This window comes from Stegostoma tigrinum, chromosome 8 (assembly GCF_030684315.1).
Source record: "Stegostoma tigrinum isolate sSteTig4 chromosome 8, sSteTig4.hap1, whole genome shotgun sequence".
Classification (NCBI taxonomy): Eukaryota; Metazoa; Chordata; class Chondrichthyes; order Orectolobiformes; family Stegostomatidae; genus Stegostoma; species Stegostoma tigrinum.
Genome location: NC_081361.1, coordinates 69,957,571 through 69,979,159, shown reverse-complemented (window position 1 = coordinate 69,979,159; position 21,589 = coordinate 69,957,571). Strand labels below are relative to the sequence as shown.

At 40.7% G+C, this 21,589-nt stretch overlaps 1 protein-coding gene across 4 annotated transcripts in view; it reads right to left on the bottom strand.

Moving 5' to 3' along the window:
* Window positions 1-21,589, bottom strand: part of rnf220a (ring finger protein 220a) — a 479,432-nt gene that overhangs the window by 180,914 nt on the left and 276,929 nt on the right. For all 4 annotated transcript variants that reach the window (XM_048539068.2, XM_048539069.2, XM_048539066.2 and 1 more), the window contains exon 3: window positions 14,973-15,099. In XM_048539068.2, coding sequence (XP_048395025.1) covers window positions 14,973-15,099 — 127 coding nt within the window. The remainder of the gene's footprint in view (window positions 1-14,972; window positions 15,100-21,589) is intronic.

Below are 21,589 nucleotides of genomic sequence, written 5' to 3'. Positions count from 1 at the left end.
GAGTTGGGTCCCAAACCGGAGGTCGGCGTGAGGAGCTGGGTCCCAAGCCAGAGGTTGGCGTGGGGAGGTGGGTCCCAAACCGGAGTTCGGCCTGAGGAGCTGGGTCCCAAACCAGAGGTCAGCGTGGGGAGGTGAGTACCAAACTGGAGGTCGGCATGGGGAGGTGAGTCCCAGAGCAGGGAGGCAAGTCCCGGAATGGTGGTCATCATTGGGAGACGAGTCCTGGACTGGAGGCCATTGCAGAGAGGCAAGGTCCTTGCAGAGAGGAAGCAAGGCTTCTAGTTTTGACAGTTGAGGTGTGGTCTGAAAACTTGGTTTGGGCAGTCTGGAGGCTAGGTCCTGGCATGGGGACTGGGATGAGAGGACTGTAAATTGAGTACTTTTTTTCCCCTTTTTAATTCTTATGTTAGGCTTCTATTTATTATTCTTTCAATTTTGTACCGAATACTTAAGTGTCTGTACCTCAGTTGGTGCCATAAGCGGCAACATTGCAAACTTTTCATTGCACCCATTCGAGTGCACCTGACAATGAAATTCATTGCACCCAGCATGCAATTTCCAGGATGCTCAGTATCTTGCTTTATCTGTTGTACCAACAGATGATTTTCTTGCTGAAATATAGGCCTCCCAAATTTTTTTGGATGAATACTCTGATGAAAAAACATTTTTGTTTTGTTGAAGAGATAGAAATAAACATTTCAGAACAAGTTCATAAAAGTTTGACCCTATGTTGCTTTTAAAACCAGCATTCTGTTATTTTTCTTCCTTTTGCCAGACCTGTCTCCTAAATGTGTGCAGAATGAAGGCTGGATTTTATTGAGGAGCCACCAAATTTCTGCTTAACATGAAGCTGCAAAACATTCAGGTTAAAGCAATGGCAGAGAGCATTCCAAAAGCTCTGTTGCAAGTTTGCTTGATCATATACTAACTAGCACCATGGGTCGAATGAGTTATAGAGATCTTTCCAATGAATGAAACAATAGAAATGGCAAACCTATAGTGGTGTGAGATTCTATTCTATGGATGACTTGTTCTTAAGTTTTAATGCATTGTGGAATCAGTTTGCTGAGTTACTGATCACTGCACTAAGTTATCATGTTTGATTTCACTGCACTGAATTCTCCGTCGCTGAGTAGTAATGTTCTCATTTTACACCCATTGAGGAAGGATTTGTCAGCCATTCTGAGTTGTGAAATATTCTTAAAAGTATTAATTTATTAAATGAACCATTTCCAATTACAAGGGCTGATTATCACTATATCATGTGATGAAATTTCAAGATTATAATCCTTGTATAAATTCCATCATCCATCCACTAAATGTAAAAGACTGTTGTGACACCAGCTGTAAAGAGTTCTGCCATCGGCAAACAAAGTGAGACAAAAGACTCTTGAGTTTTGTGGAATAGATTAGTTTTTAAAAATCGCTACAGGTTATCTCAGAAAGAGGATCAAATGATGGCCACAAACCTATGAATGATAACATTATTTGATAGCCCCACAATAGGAATATTCCATTCATCATAATTTTCTACACCAATATGTATTGTAAAACAACATATAATTTCTCAGTGATAATAAGGGTCTAGGCCCGAAACGTCAGTTTTCCTGCTCCTAAGATGCTGCTTGGCCTGCTGTGTTCATCCAGCTCTACGCCTTGTTGTCTATAATTTCTCAGTTATGTTTTTGCCTCCTATGTGAAGCTCCAGTATAGAATTCTAATACGGGAAAACAATTCAACCTTTCTCATTAAGCACAGAAAAATAAAGCTTTTAACTACACAGCATTTAGCTCGGGACAATTTTCACTGCTCAACTCAACCCAACTTTTGACCTCAGCTCTTCATATGTCTATTGCCATCAGGGTCCAGAATTGTGTTTTTTGGTGATGTTTCTGCATGAAGGCTATGCTGCTTTAAATAGACATGATATTGTGGTATGTAAGATGTAATGTGTGGGATTTTTTTTTCTCTCCCAATTTATGTACTTTTCTCCACATTGAAATTTCTCCAATCTCAGTCATGCTAAAAAGGAGGTCTATGGAAACCAGGCATCAAAAAACTAAGGTGGAGGAGGAAATGGGAATGAGGTGGTTGGGTGGGGGCAAGGGAGGAGTGAGCTCTGGAATAAAACCACTGGACATTTTATTTGCATCTGTCAGTTGCAAACCTTCCTCCCAGTGGGAAAGCACAATTATTTTTTACTTTTACTTCATTTAGATCACGTTAAATGCAGTGGATTTCAAAGAGTTAACTCAACAGCTGATCATCTAGAGGAATATAAAGGCTAAATCATAAAAAAGCTAAATCATAAACTCTGCTGACACCATTGTCTGCTGATGACAAATGAAAAGGAATGTGCCTTTGCCTAAATAATAGTTGTTATCGAATAAAAGACAAGTCTCGTCTCCTGATACACTCATCCTTATACAAGTAGCAGAAGAATAACGCCTCAGTATTAATTATTAAATAATGGCTCCCTTTATACCATGATAGATAACATTCAATCCATTCAGTTATTCAGGCAATACTGGCTAATCTTTAGCACAATGGCTCCCTGAACATCTTCCCTCCTCCCTGCCCTCTTTAACCCTTTTTGGTTCTTGTAATTTTGAATCCGTACACTTTTGATCAAAATAATGTGAACTGATTTCATTTTAAGATATAAATTTCTCCTTGTTCTGATCTTCCCAAACTTTTGAAAAGAATATTACTGTTTAAAATGCTATAAATGGTTTAGTAGATTAAAGGAGCTTTTGGACATCTATTGACATAATCCATCTTGTACAAATATTGCTGGCAGTTGAAAGCTGTAACGGTAATCCGTGACATGTGGGTTTCAGAGGCAACCAGGAATGTAATACAATGTATAAAACTGAACACTACATATAATTATCCGACACCTTAGTTCACATGTAAGTATTCCCATCCTATATTTCTAGTGAGTAACCAAAGAGAGAATGGGTCAAAAATCAAGTTACCACGTTGTTGTAACCACAGTTCCTTCAACGGCAACAAATCCCACTGACCCGTCCAAAGGTACATGATTAATGAATTTATCTGTACTGCTAATCTTACTTTGTTAGCTGTCAACTGCTTATGCATTGATTGTTTCATATCTTTCACTTTAAACATTGGCAGTAAAGACTTATTTTTCAACTATTCATCAGTGTAATGCTCAGACCTGCATTATTGGGTGTCACTTCCAGTACAAGTAAGAGGTAGCTACGAAAACAAGGGAGAAAATCAGGATTTTCATTCATCGAAGAGAGCTTCTATAACTTCCTGGAACATACCCACCTCCTTATTAAGTTAAAACAAGGAGGAGGCTGCCAATGGTGACATGAGAAGTTGTGTGGAGTTATGTAGACTGGAGGCATTGTGGGATAAGGAGGGGCTAGGAACATGGCAGATCTGTACAAGAGTTAGGGACAGAGCATGAAAGCTGGTTGATGGGGTCAATGCAGGTATGGGGTCAGGTGTAGGATAGATTATAAGAGCCACTGACTGATCTGGATTTTACTTCCATTATCCACTGGTAATCTGAACATTAAAGCAAAACAGAATGTTTGCAGTGAGTGGTGAGTATAGCCTTTTTGTGTGAATAAGTTGTTTTGTTGTTCATTGTGCTTCACCTTCACTAACATGTTATAATAGCAGCTTTATTTAAGGCATCATCAGAAAATGGAAAAGTATTTTGCTTGCCCATAGTTATGATTTTCAATGTAACAATGTAATGTTATTCAGAACAGAGTCTTTGTCTTTCATTTAATTACCAGAATATCACATACAGGGATAATAATAATGAAGAAACAAGCACATGTGTGCTTGTATCCAGTTGTACTGCTATAGATAATTCATTGTATTACACCAAGATGATTTAAGTCGAGGCCAAGCTGTGCATTTGGCAATCACTCTGTCTGCTTGAAATTGGCATGAACTATGTTTTCTTGTGCACAAAAATGTTATTCATGTTTGTGCTTTTGAAACCGTATTTTTATCCTTAAGGTGCCACCATGATAAATACATTTTACCAACTTCAGCAACTTTTCAGCAGTGAGCTCAAAATTAGATTTGGCGCTTTGTCAGTCTAGCTGCAGATGTTCCTTAATTTTGGAGAAAGTCTCTGTCTGGGCTATTCTGAGTGATCGCCTGTGGTGGCCAGACCCAAAATAGTGACATGATGGCAATTGGCACCAATGTGTCAGCACTGGGATTTTTTTGATCAGTTGAATAGTGGGCTAAAGATGCACTCAGTGTGGGAAATACTCACTGCATGGAATGTTCCCCTGACATAACCAAGAAATAGCCAGAAGGCAGGTTCACTGTCCAAATGAGGGAAGTGAACGGACTCTCAATGCTGCAGAGCCAATCAGTGACCATTCAACTTGAAAGGAGAAGCAGGACATGATGGTGTTTAAATAAGGCAAAATAGAGGTGCTCCTTCTTGAACCTTTTGGAATTTAAAACAAATATTGATTTTGAGGCTGGGCCACTACAGTGGTAGGTTTTGAGGTTTGATGTGGGGATAGTAACCTTCCACAGGGACCTCCATATCCAATCAGGCAACGAGGGTCTTTGGACTTAATTGAAGCACTGACACACCCCAGTCTGCTGCTGGGTGGCAGCCTGCAAGCACCTAAACTGGCCTACAACCACCTACAGGAACATGGAAACTGACAAAAGCTCCTTGAAGTTCTTAAATGTACTAAAATGGCCCTTAACAAACCATGCTGGCAACCCACTGCATGTGGCACATACGCCTGCCAAACCCTTTCCTGGGTACACATAGGTCTGGGTACTCAAAAGAGCTGGGGAACTGGCACGCTAGCTGATGAGGTTATTGTTAGGTCAAATATGCCTCCAATTCTGATTCCAATGAGTGAAATCTCCATTCATTACATGCAATGGTATATTTGTCATTACATCTGTACATTAGGATTATCTTCAATGACAATATTGCTGTTGGAGGACATCCTGGGGACATAAAAGGAACATCAGAAAGGTGGCCTTTGTTTTATCTCTCTCTCTATTCGAGAGGATTCTGCATTTAGATGCTTTGGATTTCCAAGGGTTCTGAGGAACTCCAGTGTGAACAGTCTTTTTTCCCTGAATGCAGTTTTTAATTCCACTGTTTGTATGTTTTCTTAAACTGGGTCCCTGTCTGGAAACCATGCTGATTACAGTTTTGACTCCCTGTCAAGTGGGAAATACTGCAAGATAAGCCACAGTACAAGAGTGGGTAGGATTTGTAACGCAGAGTAAAGATTGGTGTGGCAAGTGTTGCAAAATTGGGTGGAGTACTTGTGAATTAGAAGGTAGAATGTTAGAATTTGTTTGTGAAAATGATGGGGGCAAGAGTGCATGGTTCCTTTAAGAGGTGATGTGCTTTTCTAACCTTGGAGACAAAAAAAAGTCTGCAAGCAGCTACAGATGCATAGACAGTTCTGAAATTGAAACATATGTGTCAATTAGCTGTGTGGTTGGCAACCTAGGCTTGTGTTGACGTTAAGGCAACCAGTTTGAATATCAGCTAATTAATTTAAACCAGGCCCTAAGTACCAAAACCCAATTAAATTTGACACTAATGGTGATGACAATATAGGACCAATCTAGCATAAGAACATTGTCAGGTCATCAAGCGTATATAAGAAGGGGTTTTTTTTGAAAATCAGGGTGATAGCGAGCTGCCATCAGTAAAGTAAAACTCTGGCTCTCACAGAAATCTTCAAGCTGTCTGACTAGGTACCATCTAAAAGGTAACACGGTACCCTTAGTTAATATTCCTGACATAAGGATTCAACGAAGAAAGATTTCCTGACTAAAGAATAGCGGCAAAGGCATGGAGCATTGCAGAAAACATATCCTGTTTGTATGTTTGAGTGTCTGAGTTTTAATTTTTTTTAACTTTTGTTTATATAACTGGGACTTGTATTCATTGGAACAGCATACAACTAGAACTTTGTTTTATTTGGGATTAGTTCGTAGTAAAGGAGGAATTGTTAAGTTTGTTAGTAGTTTTGTTAATTTGTTCACTGTTAGAGTCGGACAAATAAATTGTTTACTTGTTGATTTAACAGTGAGTGAAAGGATTCTTTCATTTAACCTCTCCTTTAAAACAGCTTGGGAGGTGAAAGGCAGGCTATAATATTTTTCCCACTTCCTTTAGCAGATTATGAGGCAAGGCGAGCTTCTTCTGGTGTTTCAGTTTTAATTATCAGAGGGGTTCCACCTCCTCACCCTAACACATGTTAGAGAGTGGAGTGATCACAGCAGCCCAGAGAGTGAGAGATAGGGTCAGAGATAAGTGGGTAAGGTTTTCAGACATTGCTGAGCCTAACTGTGGGGATGGGGGGAACTGGAAGATACTGGTACAGGCAGACTAATGGTTTCCCCGCACCATTCTTAGAATTGGCTATTTTGCAACAGACAGATTCAGAGTCCAATGGGAAGTCATTTTTGTCAGATCAACCTCCAGGTAATGAGTACAGCCGGAGGACAGGTCAATAGCCTGAAGGCAGACAGCCTGCAGCAGGTCAGGGTGTCAGTCATCCCAGACAGGCCTACAAGCCATCCCTTCCCTCCTTGGTGTGGATGCTGCCAAAAGATGCCACGTGAAGGGGTTCCCCTTACATCCCCCACCCTACCCCTAAGTCTAGCTGTTTTTTTTCTATTTTTTCATTTGAGGTTTTAAGAAAGTTGGTGAAAGGGCACCTTCATGTTCACAAGCCCTCTCAGTTACTTACACTAATTGCATTTGGCTGCTCTAAGGCTAATTGGCCTCCAGTTTTGACCTTTACTGGACAGGAAGTCCATTTTTATGTCAATTGAATGGATGTGTCAGTCAGAACTCCAACACATGACCGTTTGCCACCAGGAATGGGCTCAAGACCCAGAAACAGTTCCCTGTTCCCTGCCCCAAAATGAAAATTCAGAATGGTGTTTGAAGGTGGTGTTTGCAACAACATCAGTGAATGAGAAGCACAGAGAATCAATGATTATGGGGAAGGGTGTTGAGATGAAATCCTGCACAGATTGGGGAAGCAGGAACCACATATACTCCTCTTGACCCACAAACACTTCTGTAAAGGCATTTTCCTCTTATGCACATCAATCCTCGCCTACATTTAGCTGATGGGTTTCTCAGTCTGGTTAAGCACTGGAAATTTGAAGTAGTCTAATTAAAATATTTAAACAAGTAAATCTCCTGGGAGCAGATTGGCCATTCACCCCCAGCCCTGTATCCCTAACCTTATTAAACTAGAAGCTGGAGGGGCAGAAGCAGATTGCGCTCAGAGTTGAAGTCTTTTTTTAACCATTTATCTTCTTATCCAACCTAAACCTATCACTTTTGAGGGCTTAAAATTTCTTCCACTATCTTAGAGTTAGAGTAAACAGTTCCACAATTTCAACTGAATGGTGAGCACCTGCATAAGCCCAATGAGCTACATGGTCTCATTCGATGTTCTAATTTCTTTGGGTATACGGAATACTTCCAATCACTGATTCCGGGAATAGAATATCAAACACACTAAAGTATGAAAGAGGATATAACATTTATAATCTGTTACTTGCTTGAAATTTGGACAAACAGTAGGTACGAAAATCCACTGGGATACAGTCCTGGCACAATGCCTTTTGTAGCCTTTTGTTGTACTCCTTCTAACCTATGTGTCTGCCTGCTCATATTTGGGACCACTGCATTCATGAGGCTTTTCACTTCACTGTGTAATGCATAGTAACATATTTGATAAGTACAGTAATAAAAAGTAATGAACATGTACTGTAACATAATGTACTGTGCACAAGTTGAAATATAATGTAATGTACATGTTCTATAATATAATGTAACCTAATGTACTGTGGAATTGTGATATCAATCAGCATCAAATCCTCCAATGTCAGCTTAGGTGCAGAATAAAGTTGTTCCTATTCTGCACCAACAATGTGCTTTCTCAGCACTTTGACCATTGCACTGGTGTGAATATTTCCATTTCCCTATATAGCCATCCTCATGGCCTTTCTGAGTGAAAATGACGATTAAGAGCAAATTAATGTTGAATTATGAACCAATTTTGTGCTATAGGTTAAGATATCCCAACCTCTTTTCATTTACAGCTAGCAAAGAAAGGAGGCTTTATTGTTAAAGTTTCTGGTCTACATTCATTCTCCCTGACTGTCAAAAAAAATTCTACTGTGCTTAGCAAATTCAGGTAAACATGTAAAAACAGCAAACGTTTCAAATTGATATTGCATATCAGTCTTCATTCCAATAGGTTATGCTTAGTCACCAATAATGCTGTGTACAATCTAAAGCTATATAAGTCAAAGTGCATATGGATAGGATTTGATTTATCTATATTTTAATATTGTTTATTTTAGAATTTTGGAATTTGGCCTAGTGACATGTGGGTTTGGTCCACATGTCTGAGGGGGTTTCCATATTTAACACATAACTATTTCTGTAGCCACAGTGTTTTTTTTTTCAATCCAACATGAAAGAGAAAGTTCCTGGTTTGTAATTGGGTTTTGTTTTCACTGGGACAGTTATTTTTATATACACATGTTTCTGCAAGGGATGATTAGAATTGCACAACATGTGCATGGAGGTGGAGTGGTTACCAGAGAATCGGCATGGCTTTGAAATAAAAGGGGCATGTCTTACCAAACTGGTAGAATATCTTGGGTAATTACTAAGACATTGACTGAGGGTAGCTCGGGCTTGATATCATTTACATGGATTCCAACTCTTGGTTAAATCTTTACAGGGAGAAAGTTATTGCCCGTGACAGTGGTTATGTCTGCAGGCTGATTACTATCAGAATCCTACAAGAATTGGTGTAAGGACTATTGTTTTTCACAATCTTTATTGAAACTGCAGTATGGATGAAGGCATTGACAAAACATGGCTGAGCATATGTTCATCTCCAGATTTGTTTACACAAAATTATAAAGAGCTTTGGGATCTCCTGAACATGTGACAAACATACAATAAAGTTAAATTACCTTTTCCGTTCATTTCCTATGTGGGAAATTAGGACTAACTCATGACACGGATTTAGCATAAAAACATTTAAATAATTTTTGGGTAAAAGTTTCAAAAACAACCCCCAAAACTACACTACAGCATCAGTTTACTTGACATAGTTGTCAATTAGTTATGGAACTGGTAGTGTAATCATAACGGTATAGGACAAGGCCCAGGCTAAAGTTCCAGGAATGTTGCTTTATATCCACCATGGCAAACACTGGAATTTGAATGGAATCAGTAAAAGGCTGGAATTAAAAGGCAGACTAATGGAAACCATGAAATCTTTGTCAAATGTTGTCAAGACCTATCAATGAAATGAAAAGAAAGGAATGAAACTGGACAGATTAGTCCAGCATTAACCTAGTTATGGAAAATGGCAATAGCAAATCCAGGCTTGTAGATCCTAAAAATCCTCTTCGCTAACAGTTAAGGGTCTGTGCTAAAATTGGGAGAGCTGTCAAGGACTAGTCAGGCAACACTCACAAAATCATCTCCCAGACACTAATATTGCCCATTGACAGGACAAACCACTGGAGAATAAAATCCAATCTTCACATTGAGGATACCTTCCATTAAATTGTATAGCACTACCACCATTCTCAATGAGGCAGATTTTGAAAAGAACTCTGAACTCAAAACGAACAGCAATGAAACTCTGAGAGTCATCAGGAGCAGCAGAATTATTTTAAACTTCAATATATAACCTCATGGTCCAGCATATCCACTGTTCCATGATTGTCATGAAGGAGGAAGATGAACCCTGGTACAATGAGGAGTGCTGAGGGGAATGCCAGGTGCAGCACTAAGCATACCCTAAAATTAGGTGTCAATCTGGTAAAGTGACAACAAAAGATTACTTATGTGAGCACAAAGAGTGTACGATAGACAGAACTAGGTGGTCCCTCATCTAACAGATCAGATATAAGTTGTGGTATCCTGCCACATCCAGTTATGAATGGTGGTAGACAATTAAACAACTAACAAGAGGATGAGACTTCACAAATTTCCCTATCCTTAGTAATGTTGTATCTCAATACATCGGAGTGAAAGACAAAGCTTGCAACTATAGTCTGCAACTATCTCCAGCCAGAAATGCCAAGTGAGTGATCTATTTTCTCAGGTCCCCAGCATCACAGATGCCAGACTTCAGCCAATGTGATTCACTTGTCATAAAGTAATGGCTCAGCTGAAGGCACTGGATACTGCAAAGACTGTGGGTCCTGACAACATTCCGGCAATAATACACTGAACTTATACTCAAGAATTAGCGCACCCACAGGCAACTTATTATGCTACATCTATAACACTTGCATTGAACCAGCAATGTGGAAAATCGCCCAGCTATGTCTCGTCCAAAACGCTTGGGACAAATCCAACCCAGCCAATTACTGCTCTTTCAGTCTATTCTCAAACGTCAGCAAATCTGCATTTAAATAGGAACAGTATCACAAAAATCTGGCCCTTGCTAAACTGAAGACAATGGGAATAAAGATACTTTAACTTCATTGGTTGCAGTCACAGTTCGTGCAAAGGAATGTAATTTTGGTCATGTGATGTAAATCATTTCAGTCCTGGGGACATCTTTGCATGTGATCCTCAATGTAGTACCCTGGGCCCAACCAGCCTCAGCTGTTTCACCAATGACCTTCTCTCCACCAAATGATCAGAAACAGGAATATTTATTGGTGGTTGTACAATATTCAGCAACATATACAACTCCTCTGGTACTGAAACAGATATACCTATGAAGGGAAACCCAGGAATTATAGACCAGTCAGCCTGACGTCAGTACTAAGGAAAATGTTAGCGTCCATTTTAAGAGAGTGCTTAGAAAACAGCAGCAAGATCAGACAGAGTTATCATGGATTTATGAAAGGGAAATTATGCTTGAAATTATCCTGGAATTCTTCGAGGATAAAATTCATACAATTGGTGAGAGAGATCCATCGGATATGGTTTACTTGGACTTTCAGAAGATTTTGGTTAAAATCCCATACAAGAGATTAACATGTAATATTAAAGCACGTGGGATTGGGTGTACTGCACCAACACGGGCAGAATACTGGTTGGCACACAGGAAACAAAGAGTGGAAATAAACAGAATGGTAGACAGTGACTAATGGGTTATCGCACAGATCACTGCTAGCACCCCAACTATTCAAAATATATGTAAAAGATTTAGATGGGGGAACTAAACGTAATATCTCAAAATTTGCAAATGAAACAAAGCTGGGTGGCATGAGAGCTGTGAGGAAGATGCAGAGATATTTCAGTGTGATTTGGATAAGTTGGTTGAGTGGGCAAATGCAAGGCAGATGCAGGATAATACAGATAAAGGTGACGTTACCCATTTAGGGAGCAAAAACCAGAAGGCAGATTAGAATCTGCATGGCTATAAATTAAGAGAAGGGAATGTGCACTGAGATCTGGGTGTCCTCATACACTTGTCACCAAAGGTAAGCATGCAGGTGCAGCAGGCTGTCAAGAAGGCAAATAGTATGTTTCAGTAGAGGATTCAAGTACAGGATCAGGGATATCTTGCTGCAATTGTATAGCACCTCAGTGAGGCCATACCTGGTATGTGCAGTTTTGGACTCCTTATCTGAGGGAGAATGTTTTTGACCTAGAGGGAGTTCAGCGAAGGTGTACCAGACTGATACCTGGGACAGTAGGACTAACATATGAGGAGAGGCTGAATTGGTTGGGATTATATTCGCTAGAGTTCAGAAAAATGTGGAGGGATCTCATAGGAACCTATAAAATTCTAATTTTATATAGGGTAGGGTAGATGCAGGAAGGAAATTCCCAGTGTTGGGGCAATCCAGAACCAGGGGTCACAGTTTAACAATTGGGGTAAACCATTTAGGCTGAGATGAGGAGAAATTTCTTTACCCAGAAAATAGTGAGCCTGTGGAATTTGTTAACTCAAAAAGCAGTCAAGGCCAAAACATTACATGATTTAAGGAAGGAGTTGGTGTAGTACTTGAGGCAAAAAAGATCAAAGGATATGAGGGAAACCTGGGAACAAGCTACTGAGCTGAATGATCAGCCTTGATCACAATGCATGACAAAGCAGGCTTGAAAGGCTAAATGGCACACTCCTGCACCTATTTTACCATGTTTTTCTCAAGTCATGTTTGTCCAAAAACAGCAAGATCAGTCTTGGACTGATAAATAGCAAGTGACATTTGCACAACAAAAGTGTAAGGCGACAAACTTTTCAATAGCATTGCCTGTCATGAAAATTCCATCGAACCACAACCTGACCCTCACCTCCACTATTAATGTGCTGGGTGTTAGACCACTGGTTAGAAACTGAATTGGGCCAGCCTTGGAAATACTGTAGCTACAGGACCAGATTAGAATCTAGGAGTTCTGCATCAATAGCTCACCTACTGATTTTCCAAAGCTTGTCCTCCGTCTACAAGGGACGTGACGAAAAGCTCTGCACTTGGCAAGATGAGTGTAACTGCAACAACACCCTAGAAGCTTGATATTGTCTAGGATAAGGACATCCACTTGATTGGCACCAGATACACAACATTCAATTCTCATACCTTCCAACACTGATAGGCATGGCAGCAGAAGCACCTTAGCAACTCATCACAGCTCTTTCAACAGCACCATCCAAACCAATGAGCTTCATAAGTCAAGGGTTGTAGATGCAAGTGCCCTTCCAACTCACAAAATGTCCTGACTTCGAATTACATTCCAGTTCCTTCTCGGTCACTTGGTTTAAATTCTGGAACTCTCTTCCTAACAGCACTGTGGCATTTCTACCCTCCATGGATTGTAAGCAGTTCAAAAAGGCTGCTTGTCGCCACCTTAAATGGACAGTTAGGTATGGTTAATAAATGCTGGCCTAATTAATGACACCCACATCTTAAGAATGAATAAAAATAATCATATTTAATATATTGTTGCATTTTAATGGATGGTTTACTCAAAATAACTAATTAAAATTATGTGCATATTGGACAGGGTTGTTAAGAAAGCATATGGTGTTTTGGCTTTCATTAACAGGGGGATTGAGTTTAAGAGTCGTGAGATCTTGTTGCAGCTCTATAAAACTTTGGTTAGACCGCACTTGGAATACTGCGTCCAGTTCTGGGCGCCCTATTATAGGAAAGATGTGGATGCTTTGGAGAGGGTTCAGAGGAGGTTTACCAGGATGCTGCCTGGACTGGAGGGCTTATCTTATGAAGAGAGGTTGACTGAGCTCGGTCTCTTTTCATTGGAGAAAAGGAGGAGGAGAGGGGACCTAATTGAGGTATACAAGATAATGAGAGGCATAGATAGAGTCGATAGCCAGAGACTATTTCCCAGGGCAGAAATGGCTAGCACGAGGGGTCATAGTTTTAAGCTGGTTGGTGGAAAGTATAGAGGGGATGTCAGAGGCAGGTTCTTTACGCAGAGAGTTGTGAGAGCATGGAATGCGTTGCCAGCAGCAGTTGTGGAAGCAAGGTCATTGGGGTCATTTAAGAGACTGCTGGACATGCATATGGTCACAGAAATTTGAGGGTGCATCCATGAGGATCAATGGTCGGCACAACATTGTGGGCTGAAGGGCCTGTTCTGTGCTGTACTGTTCTATGTCTATGTTCTATGTCTATGTCTATGTCTATTTATTTCAGAAGTTAAACTGCTGTTTGGTAAAACATTCATTTCTAAAAAGCCTTACCTAACATTTTGTTTCAATGAGCACATCATTTTTAATTTTGGAAACACCTCCCACACTAAAATTACAGTCTAGATCTGGGTCAATGCCCGAGAGAGGTGCTGAGAGATTTTCTGGCAGAGATAGTCTCGAACTGTTTCAGTTTGATACATAAGGGAGTGTATGTACAGCAAGATGTCAAACCAGGTTTAAAAATGCCCAAGGGGTTCCTTTGGACCTTCTGAGCCCTCTCTAACCCCACTCAACATTAATTTAAATGCTCAGTCAATTCAAGCATGGTCTCCAAACATTTAAACTTTAACCGCTGGGTGACGGACTTTGTGCAAGCATACATAAAGCTCTCTCCAGGGCATAACAACTGGAGTTTTGGCTAAATAAGGTACTGGTTAGAGCCCATACTGGTTTGCTTTAGGTAGCTGTGGGATAACTGTAGTGTTAATTTCTATACAGAACAATAAAAGATATTGGTCTGTTCTGATTCAATACATTTGTCTTTTTAATAGTTATGTAATAAATAAAATTTATACCTTGTACCAGATTGGCCCAGCAATAGAGGTACGTTTGGTTGGACAGTTTCATTACCTATGTGAATTTAAGCTGGCCAGTTGGATGTCTGGAATTTATGGCTCAAGCAAACAAAATTTGTTGATCAATTTTAAAACTATTTCCCAAATCTGTCAATGGAATGTAAACACAAGTAACCTCTGAAAACAAATCTGTGCAACTACAGTCTTGGCTCATATTCAGAATTGGCTGCCAGTTCTCCAGCTAAGCAGTAAATATATCACTTTTTGTCATTCTGTTCTCTACAGCACACAACAATACTAGCCATTAACAAATTTGTCACCAGACAGCCATTTCATGCAAATAACTGGACTGTATTCTGCACATAATAACATGCAAAACAACAATGGTGGAACTCTTCCAATCCATTGGGTTAATTATATGTTTTTATTTAACTTAAAAGAAAACAGTAAACAAAAACCCAAAAAATAACGCAGGCAATAAATGGTGCTGAAAGGAGACTATCTAAGCCAGATCTTTAACTCATCAGTAATAGATGTTCATTTCAATCCAAACCCAGCCTGAGTGACTGGGTGCTTGTGCACTCCATCACTACTGACAACACAGATAATCTGTGTGTAAATCTTATCAGCTTGCTTGCTTCCTTGATAGTTCACTATAATTTCGTTTAACTCCCTGTATGTATGTGTGGTTTCCTCAATGTTATGCTACAAGTTAAAAAGGAAGTTAAAGATGTCATACCACGTGTTTTGAGTGAGCTTTTCCAGTTCCTGTTCCATATGATCTTGGAGTTCATTTGGGCGGAGCAGCACCTGACAGATGGGGCAAATTGGGGCTTGAGTGTCAAACAGCGTCGCTTTCTTCTTACCTAATTAGAAAAATAGCACACAAATTAATACAAAGTACCACATTAATATCAGCTATCTGAGATTTAATGATTTCTCTATCCTCCTCTTCTAAACTAAATGAAGCATGTTTACACACCAGGGTGTAGAGCCAGATGACCACAGCAGGCCAAGCAGCGTCTTAGGAGCAGGAAAGCTGACATTTCGGACCGAGACCCTACATCAGAAATCAGCATTTCTGAAGAAGGGTCTAGGCCTGAAACGTCAGCTTTCCTGCACTTCTGATGCTGCTTGGCCTGCTGTGTTCATCCGGCTCTACATCTTGTTGTGTCGGATTCTCCAGCATCTGCAGTTCCTACTATCCCTATCCATGTTTACACACCAGTTTACTTTTAAGCTTATTCTTGCCCATAATCAAATGTCCTATTCTTCTAAATGTATAAAATGGGATACCAATACATCACTAGAATTCCTTTATTGTTCCTTGGTATGTTTACTCTTTAAACTATGCAAGAAAGACAAATGGGTAACAAACTAGGCAATTATATATATTCAAGGCTGAAATATTTTTAATCAGTAAAGGGATCGTTTTATGGAGAAAAGTAGGAATGCCAAGTTGAGGATAATCATTTCAGCCATTACTTCATTGAATGGCAGAGCAGACCTTATGGGCTGAATGGCCTACTAGAAATGGAAGCAAACAGTTTGAATTGGACTTTTCTCTGTTATACCACCCTTATCAGGCAGGATATCGGATGTTGTATATGGTAATCGTTCTGAAAGAGTTTATGTGAAATTTGCATTCGGTCCACCCAATCCAATGATTTCACCTATTCTCTGGGTAGAGAAACAGTTCAGTCTCTCATGAGGTCCCGATGGACAAAGAAGTGAACATCTGGTTCTTGAGAATTATAATTATGTTACATTTACTTACTGCTATCACACAATAAACTACACCCTGTTGCTTAAAACAAGTACCTCTTCTTTTTTAGGCTATCTAGAGGTCTGTCACCTACTGCTGATAGTTATGTGCCCTTCGGTATAGCATAGAAAGATTCTTGGTTACAGCAAACTACCCAAACACAAGCCACCAGCTTTGATAACTAGAAGATGCAACAGTAGTAAAAAGTGAGGTGGCAGTCATTCCTGATGAATGCTCTAATGCTCTCTAATGCCTAATTTGGTAAAGAAGGTACCCTTGAGAGCACAATTCCCTCTCATAATGTTGGTCCTAAACCAAAGGCTGGCAGAAAATATAAGGCAGATATCCGAGGACATTTTGCTCTTTTTAGTTTTCTCCTGCTTCTTTTGCTTCTGTAATGATAATTTTATTGCAGCACCACCAGAGTTTCCCTTTAACAGCAAGTCTGGTTTCCTGGTGAAATATTGCTCAAAGCCTGCTATGCTTGTCACAAAATTCGGCCAAGCCAGGAGTGGGCAAGAATGTTTGCAGTTACAGTACTTGGTGTTAATCTTTTCCTCATACTAGTTTGGTCCAGAGAGATAATACTGGATCTTAGTAATGGAACATCATGAAATGCTTCAGCAAGACTGTGAATGAAGAAGGGAGACTACAGCTCATGTTACCTATTTATTCAAATAACATGCAATAGTATTGTGAGGGGCATCTGCTAATCTGCAGTTTCAAAAGGAAAAGACATAGCAATAAGGAGAGACAAAACATAAACAAATACTTCCCTCATAGTGTTATATCATTTCAGAAAAGCATACATTTATAAGAGATAGGAGCAGAAGTAGGCCATTCAGCCCATCGAGTCTGCACTGTTATTCAACGAGATCATGGCTGAAATGATAATCCTCAATGCCACATTCCTACCTTTTCCCCTTAAATAGTTTCCTTTACTGATTAAAAATATCTATCTAAGCCTTGAATATTCATAATGACTCCGTTCATTGCTCTCTACAGTAAAAAATTCCAAAGATTCATATCCATCTGAGAAAATTTTCTTCTTCACCTCTGCATTAAATGTGCGACTCCTTATTCTGAGGTTATGCCCTCTGATCCCAGACTGTCACCCAAGGGGAAGCAACCTTTCTGAACATACCACGTCAAGCCTTCTAAAAATCTTGTGGAGGAGGCAGAAGTGTCGGAGGATGATGCGTTGTGTCCGGAGGTTGGTTGGGTGGTATGTGAGGACTAGCAGGATTCTCTTTGGGAGGTTATTGCGGGGGCGGGGTATGAGTGACGTGTTGTGGGAAATGCGGGAGACACGGTTGAGGGCATTCTCGACCACTGCGGAGGGGTGTTGCGGTCCTTGAAGAACGCGGACATCTGGGATGTGCAGGAGTGGAATGCCTCTTCCTGGGAGCAGATGCAGCGGAGTTGAAGGAATTGGGAATAGGAGATGGAATTTTTGCAGGAGGGTGGGTGGGAGGAGGTGTATTCTAGGTAGCTGTGGGAGTCGGTGAGCTTGAAATGGACATCAGTTTCTACCTGGTTGCCCGAGATGGAGACAGTGAGGTGGCGGACGTGTCAGAGGATGATGCGATGTATCCGGAGGTTGGTGGGGTGGTATGCCCAGTCTTCCCCCACTGCATCCCAAAACCAGCCCAGCTCGTCCCCTCCCCCCACTGCATCCCCAAACCAGCCCAGCTCATCCCCACCTCCCTAACCTGTTCTTCCTCTCACCTATCCCCTCCTCCCACCTCAAGCCGCACCTGCATTTCCTACCTACTAACCTCATCCCACCTCCTTGACCTGTCCGTCCTCCCCGGACTGACCTATCCCCTCCCCACCTATACTGTCCTCTCCACCTATCTTCTCCTCTATCCATCTTCGGTCCGCCTCCCCCTCTCCTTATTTATTTCAGAACCCTCTCCCCATCCCCCTCTCTGATGAAGGGTATAGGCCCGAAACGTCAGCTTTTGTGCTCCTGCGATGCTGCTTGGCCTGCTGTGTTCATCCAGCTTCACACTTTATTATCTTCTAAAAATCTTGTATGTTTCAATGAAGGATCCTCGCATTCTTCTATATTCTAATGGGTACAAGCGCAAATGGTTCAACTTCTCTTCATAAAACAGCCCCTTCATATCTGGTATCAGCCGAATGAACATTCCTTAACTACCTCCAATGCCAGCATGTCTTTCCTTAGAGAAGGTACACAAACTGTTCCCTTCCAAGAGAGAGCTGTAGAACAGATTCATTTAGTCGTACAGTCATACAGCACGGAAACAGACCCTTTGGTCCAACTAGTCCATGCCGAGCATAATCCGCAACTAAACTAGTCCCACTTGCCTGCGTTGGACCCATATTCCTCCAAATACTTCCTATTCGTGTACTTATCCGTTAGAAATCCACAAGAAAATCCTGCGTCTCAGGAGCAGCTGTAAGATCAATGGATCCAAGATTCTCTTATTCCACTGTTTTCTTTCTTGATCATTCTTGATCAGTAAGGGAATCAAGGGTTACAGGGCAAATGCAAGAACATGGATGTGAGGAATGTCAGATCAACCATGATCCTATTGAATAGCCAAGCAGGCAGAAGAGGCCAAATTGTCCCGATTTCATATGGTCTTATAGTCTTATAGATGTGGCCTGAAGAGTACCTTGAATAGTTTTAGGAAAACCTACCTATTTTTAATGCTCTGATGTGCCAATGTGGTATACTGCATCCACTGTACCCGGTGTGGCTCCCTCTACAATGGGGAAACCAAGCGGAGGCTTGGAGACCGCTTTGCAGAACACCTCCGCTCAGTTCGCAACAAACAACTGCACCTCCCAGTCGCAAACCATTTCCACTCCCCCTCCCATTCTCTAGATGACATATCCGTCATGGGCCTCCTGCAGTGCCACAATGATGCCACCCGAAGGTTGCAGGAACAGCAACTCATATTCCGCCTGGGAACCCTGCACCCTAATGGTATCAATGTGGACTTCACTAGTTTCAAAATCTCCCCTTCCCCTACTGCATCCCTAAACCAGCCCAGTTCGTCCCCTCCCCCCACTGCACCACACAACCAGCCCAGCTCTTCGCCCCCACCCACTGCATCCCAAAACCAGTCCAACCTGTCTCTGCCTCCCTAACCTGTTCTTCCTCTCACCCATCCCTTCCTCCCACCCCAAGCCGCACCCCCATCTACCTACTAACCTCATCCCACCTCCTTGACCTGTCCGTCTTCCCTGGACTGACCTATCCCCTCCCTACCTCCCCACCTATCTTCTTTTCTCTCCATCTTCGGTCCGCCTCCCCCTCTCTCCCTATTTATTCCAGAACCCTCACCCCATCTCCCTCTCTGATGAAGGGTCTAGGCCCGAAACGTGCTCCTGAGATGCTGCTTGGCCTGCTGTGTTCATCCAGCCTCACATTTTATTATCTTGGAATTCTCCAGCATCTGCAGTTCCCTTTATCTCTGATACTATTTTTAATGCTCTATTCCCTTTGAAATAAAGGACAACATTCTAATTGCCTTCCTGGATGCCAGTTTTTTGTGATTCAATTTCCTCTAAATAGGTACCAAGCTACATTTTTCATTTAGTCTCGGTGGCTGATAAATGATTATCTTATGGTGGTCAATTAAAATGATGCTATTACATCATAGTTATTGCTAAGAATACATATTTGTGATTTTAAGCAAACTGGCTGTTGCAATCTGCACTGAATTAGTAAAATGGACTAAAAGTAAAGAATATTTCAAAGAATAAATTAAACTAAATTTTCCAAAGTATGAGGCTGTTCATGGTCATCACAGTCATAAGACAATGTAATAACTCCCAAATATATTGGAAGTACTTGGGGTCAGCCAAGCACTTGGATTGAGAGAAGGGATGATCAATTTGCAAAGAAAAAAATCATCAAAGTGTCTTTATGCCCAATGACAAGAACATATTTCAATTTCAACTGACACTATTTCACGGCAACTCATAATACTTCAGTGGAACAACTGATTTAAACCATGAATTTTTACTGGAACGTCTCTGATATAACATGGATATCCTATCCTGCTGACATGTGTACTTGACAGATTTCTGTATTTTTTAGTGGTGAAGGAAGCATAGAAAGTCAAAATCAGAAAAAGGAGGTAAAAATGGCATCAGTATCAAGAAGCATGAGTCCTATCAGCACAGCAGAGTATTGCATGAAATCTAGATGTGTGTGTGTCTTATCAGCTGAAGAAGGGTGTCTAATAGATGAGCTGACATCTTGGAAGAAGAAAATGAAATGCCAGACAAAGAGGTTTGTATCTAAGTTTCATATGCATCTGTGCTGCTAAGCCAGTGAGTTCTCAAAAGTTTGTTGCTGATAGTTAAACACTGCTTTCAGCTTTTTTTGCATAATGAGTCACCAAGCATCTGGCTTTACAGGAAGTCATTAACAACTGTAAGCCATCTCAAATAGACACAATTACACAATTAAAAGGGGCAGCAGGATTGGACTGTTGTAGTACTCAGTCCCTTCAGCATTCATTGAAAGAGGGAAGAGGAAAATAAAGAATGAACATGATTCTCCTACTTTCTTTTCACATCCCTGATCAGGTACACAGAAGAATTAGTAGATAGTAACAATAAATTTGCTCGTGTAATAGCAACTGACAATATTTACAATCAGAAACAACTTCCTCGAATTTAAAATAAAGATTGCAGGGAACTGTAAGCAGATCCCAGCCAGAAAGCACTTCTGCTTCTATTTTTGTCCCCAGACCTTCCACAAACAATACAAATTACTGTGACTGTTTCCCAAAAAATGCATACACATTTCCAGCAGGGAAATCCTGTTAGAGCCATGCACCAGCACAAACAGATGTCACGTAAACAGCTGTCTCCACCCTTGGCCTCATCCCCTGCCTCTAGCTGTACTGTATTAAAGACTCATTTATTAATAGGTCAGCAATTAACATGCTATGCATCCTGACACCTACCGAACACATGGCAGGCACTTATATTCACTGCAGCTTGGCTGATTTCTTCTAATCACCAGGATACGCAAATAAAATTAAACAAAAGTCTGTGTACTTCGAGAGATAAATTTTGAGCTCAATTCTCTTCAAAATCAGTCAGATAGGGTTTCATTATACAATTTCAGTCAGTTGAGTGATTAATAGGAACTTAATCAGAAATATATGAAAGGAAGGCAGCTGGGGAAATGTTCAATATGATAAGCCGGGGTACAGATTCATTTCTGATATTTTCCACCTTGAGTGTTTCTGATCCTGGCCATTGTCTCCAAGTAAAGGCATTGAGCAGAAGCCAGATGCTTCCCATAAGGAAAGAAAGAAGGAGAAACAATCAGCCAGTGAGTCAACAAAAAGCATTGTACCAAGAATAGCATTGTAAGGTTTAGGAAGAGGATGCTTGCTTGTCATCTTAGCCAGCAGAGAATAAAGTGGCATTGGGGGTTGAAGAGATGAAGGCAGTTGAAGTGCGAGCCGCTAAAGAGAGAGAAAAATCAAGTGTCTTAAAAACAATTTAAAATATTTTGTTACAAATTGGAGTAAAGGCTCACTGACTATTTTTCATAGTTTCAGTAACTGTTTTATTTAGTTAAACTTTGTTAA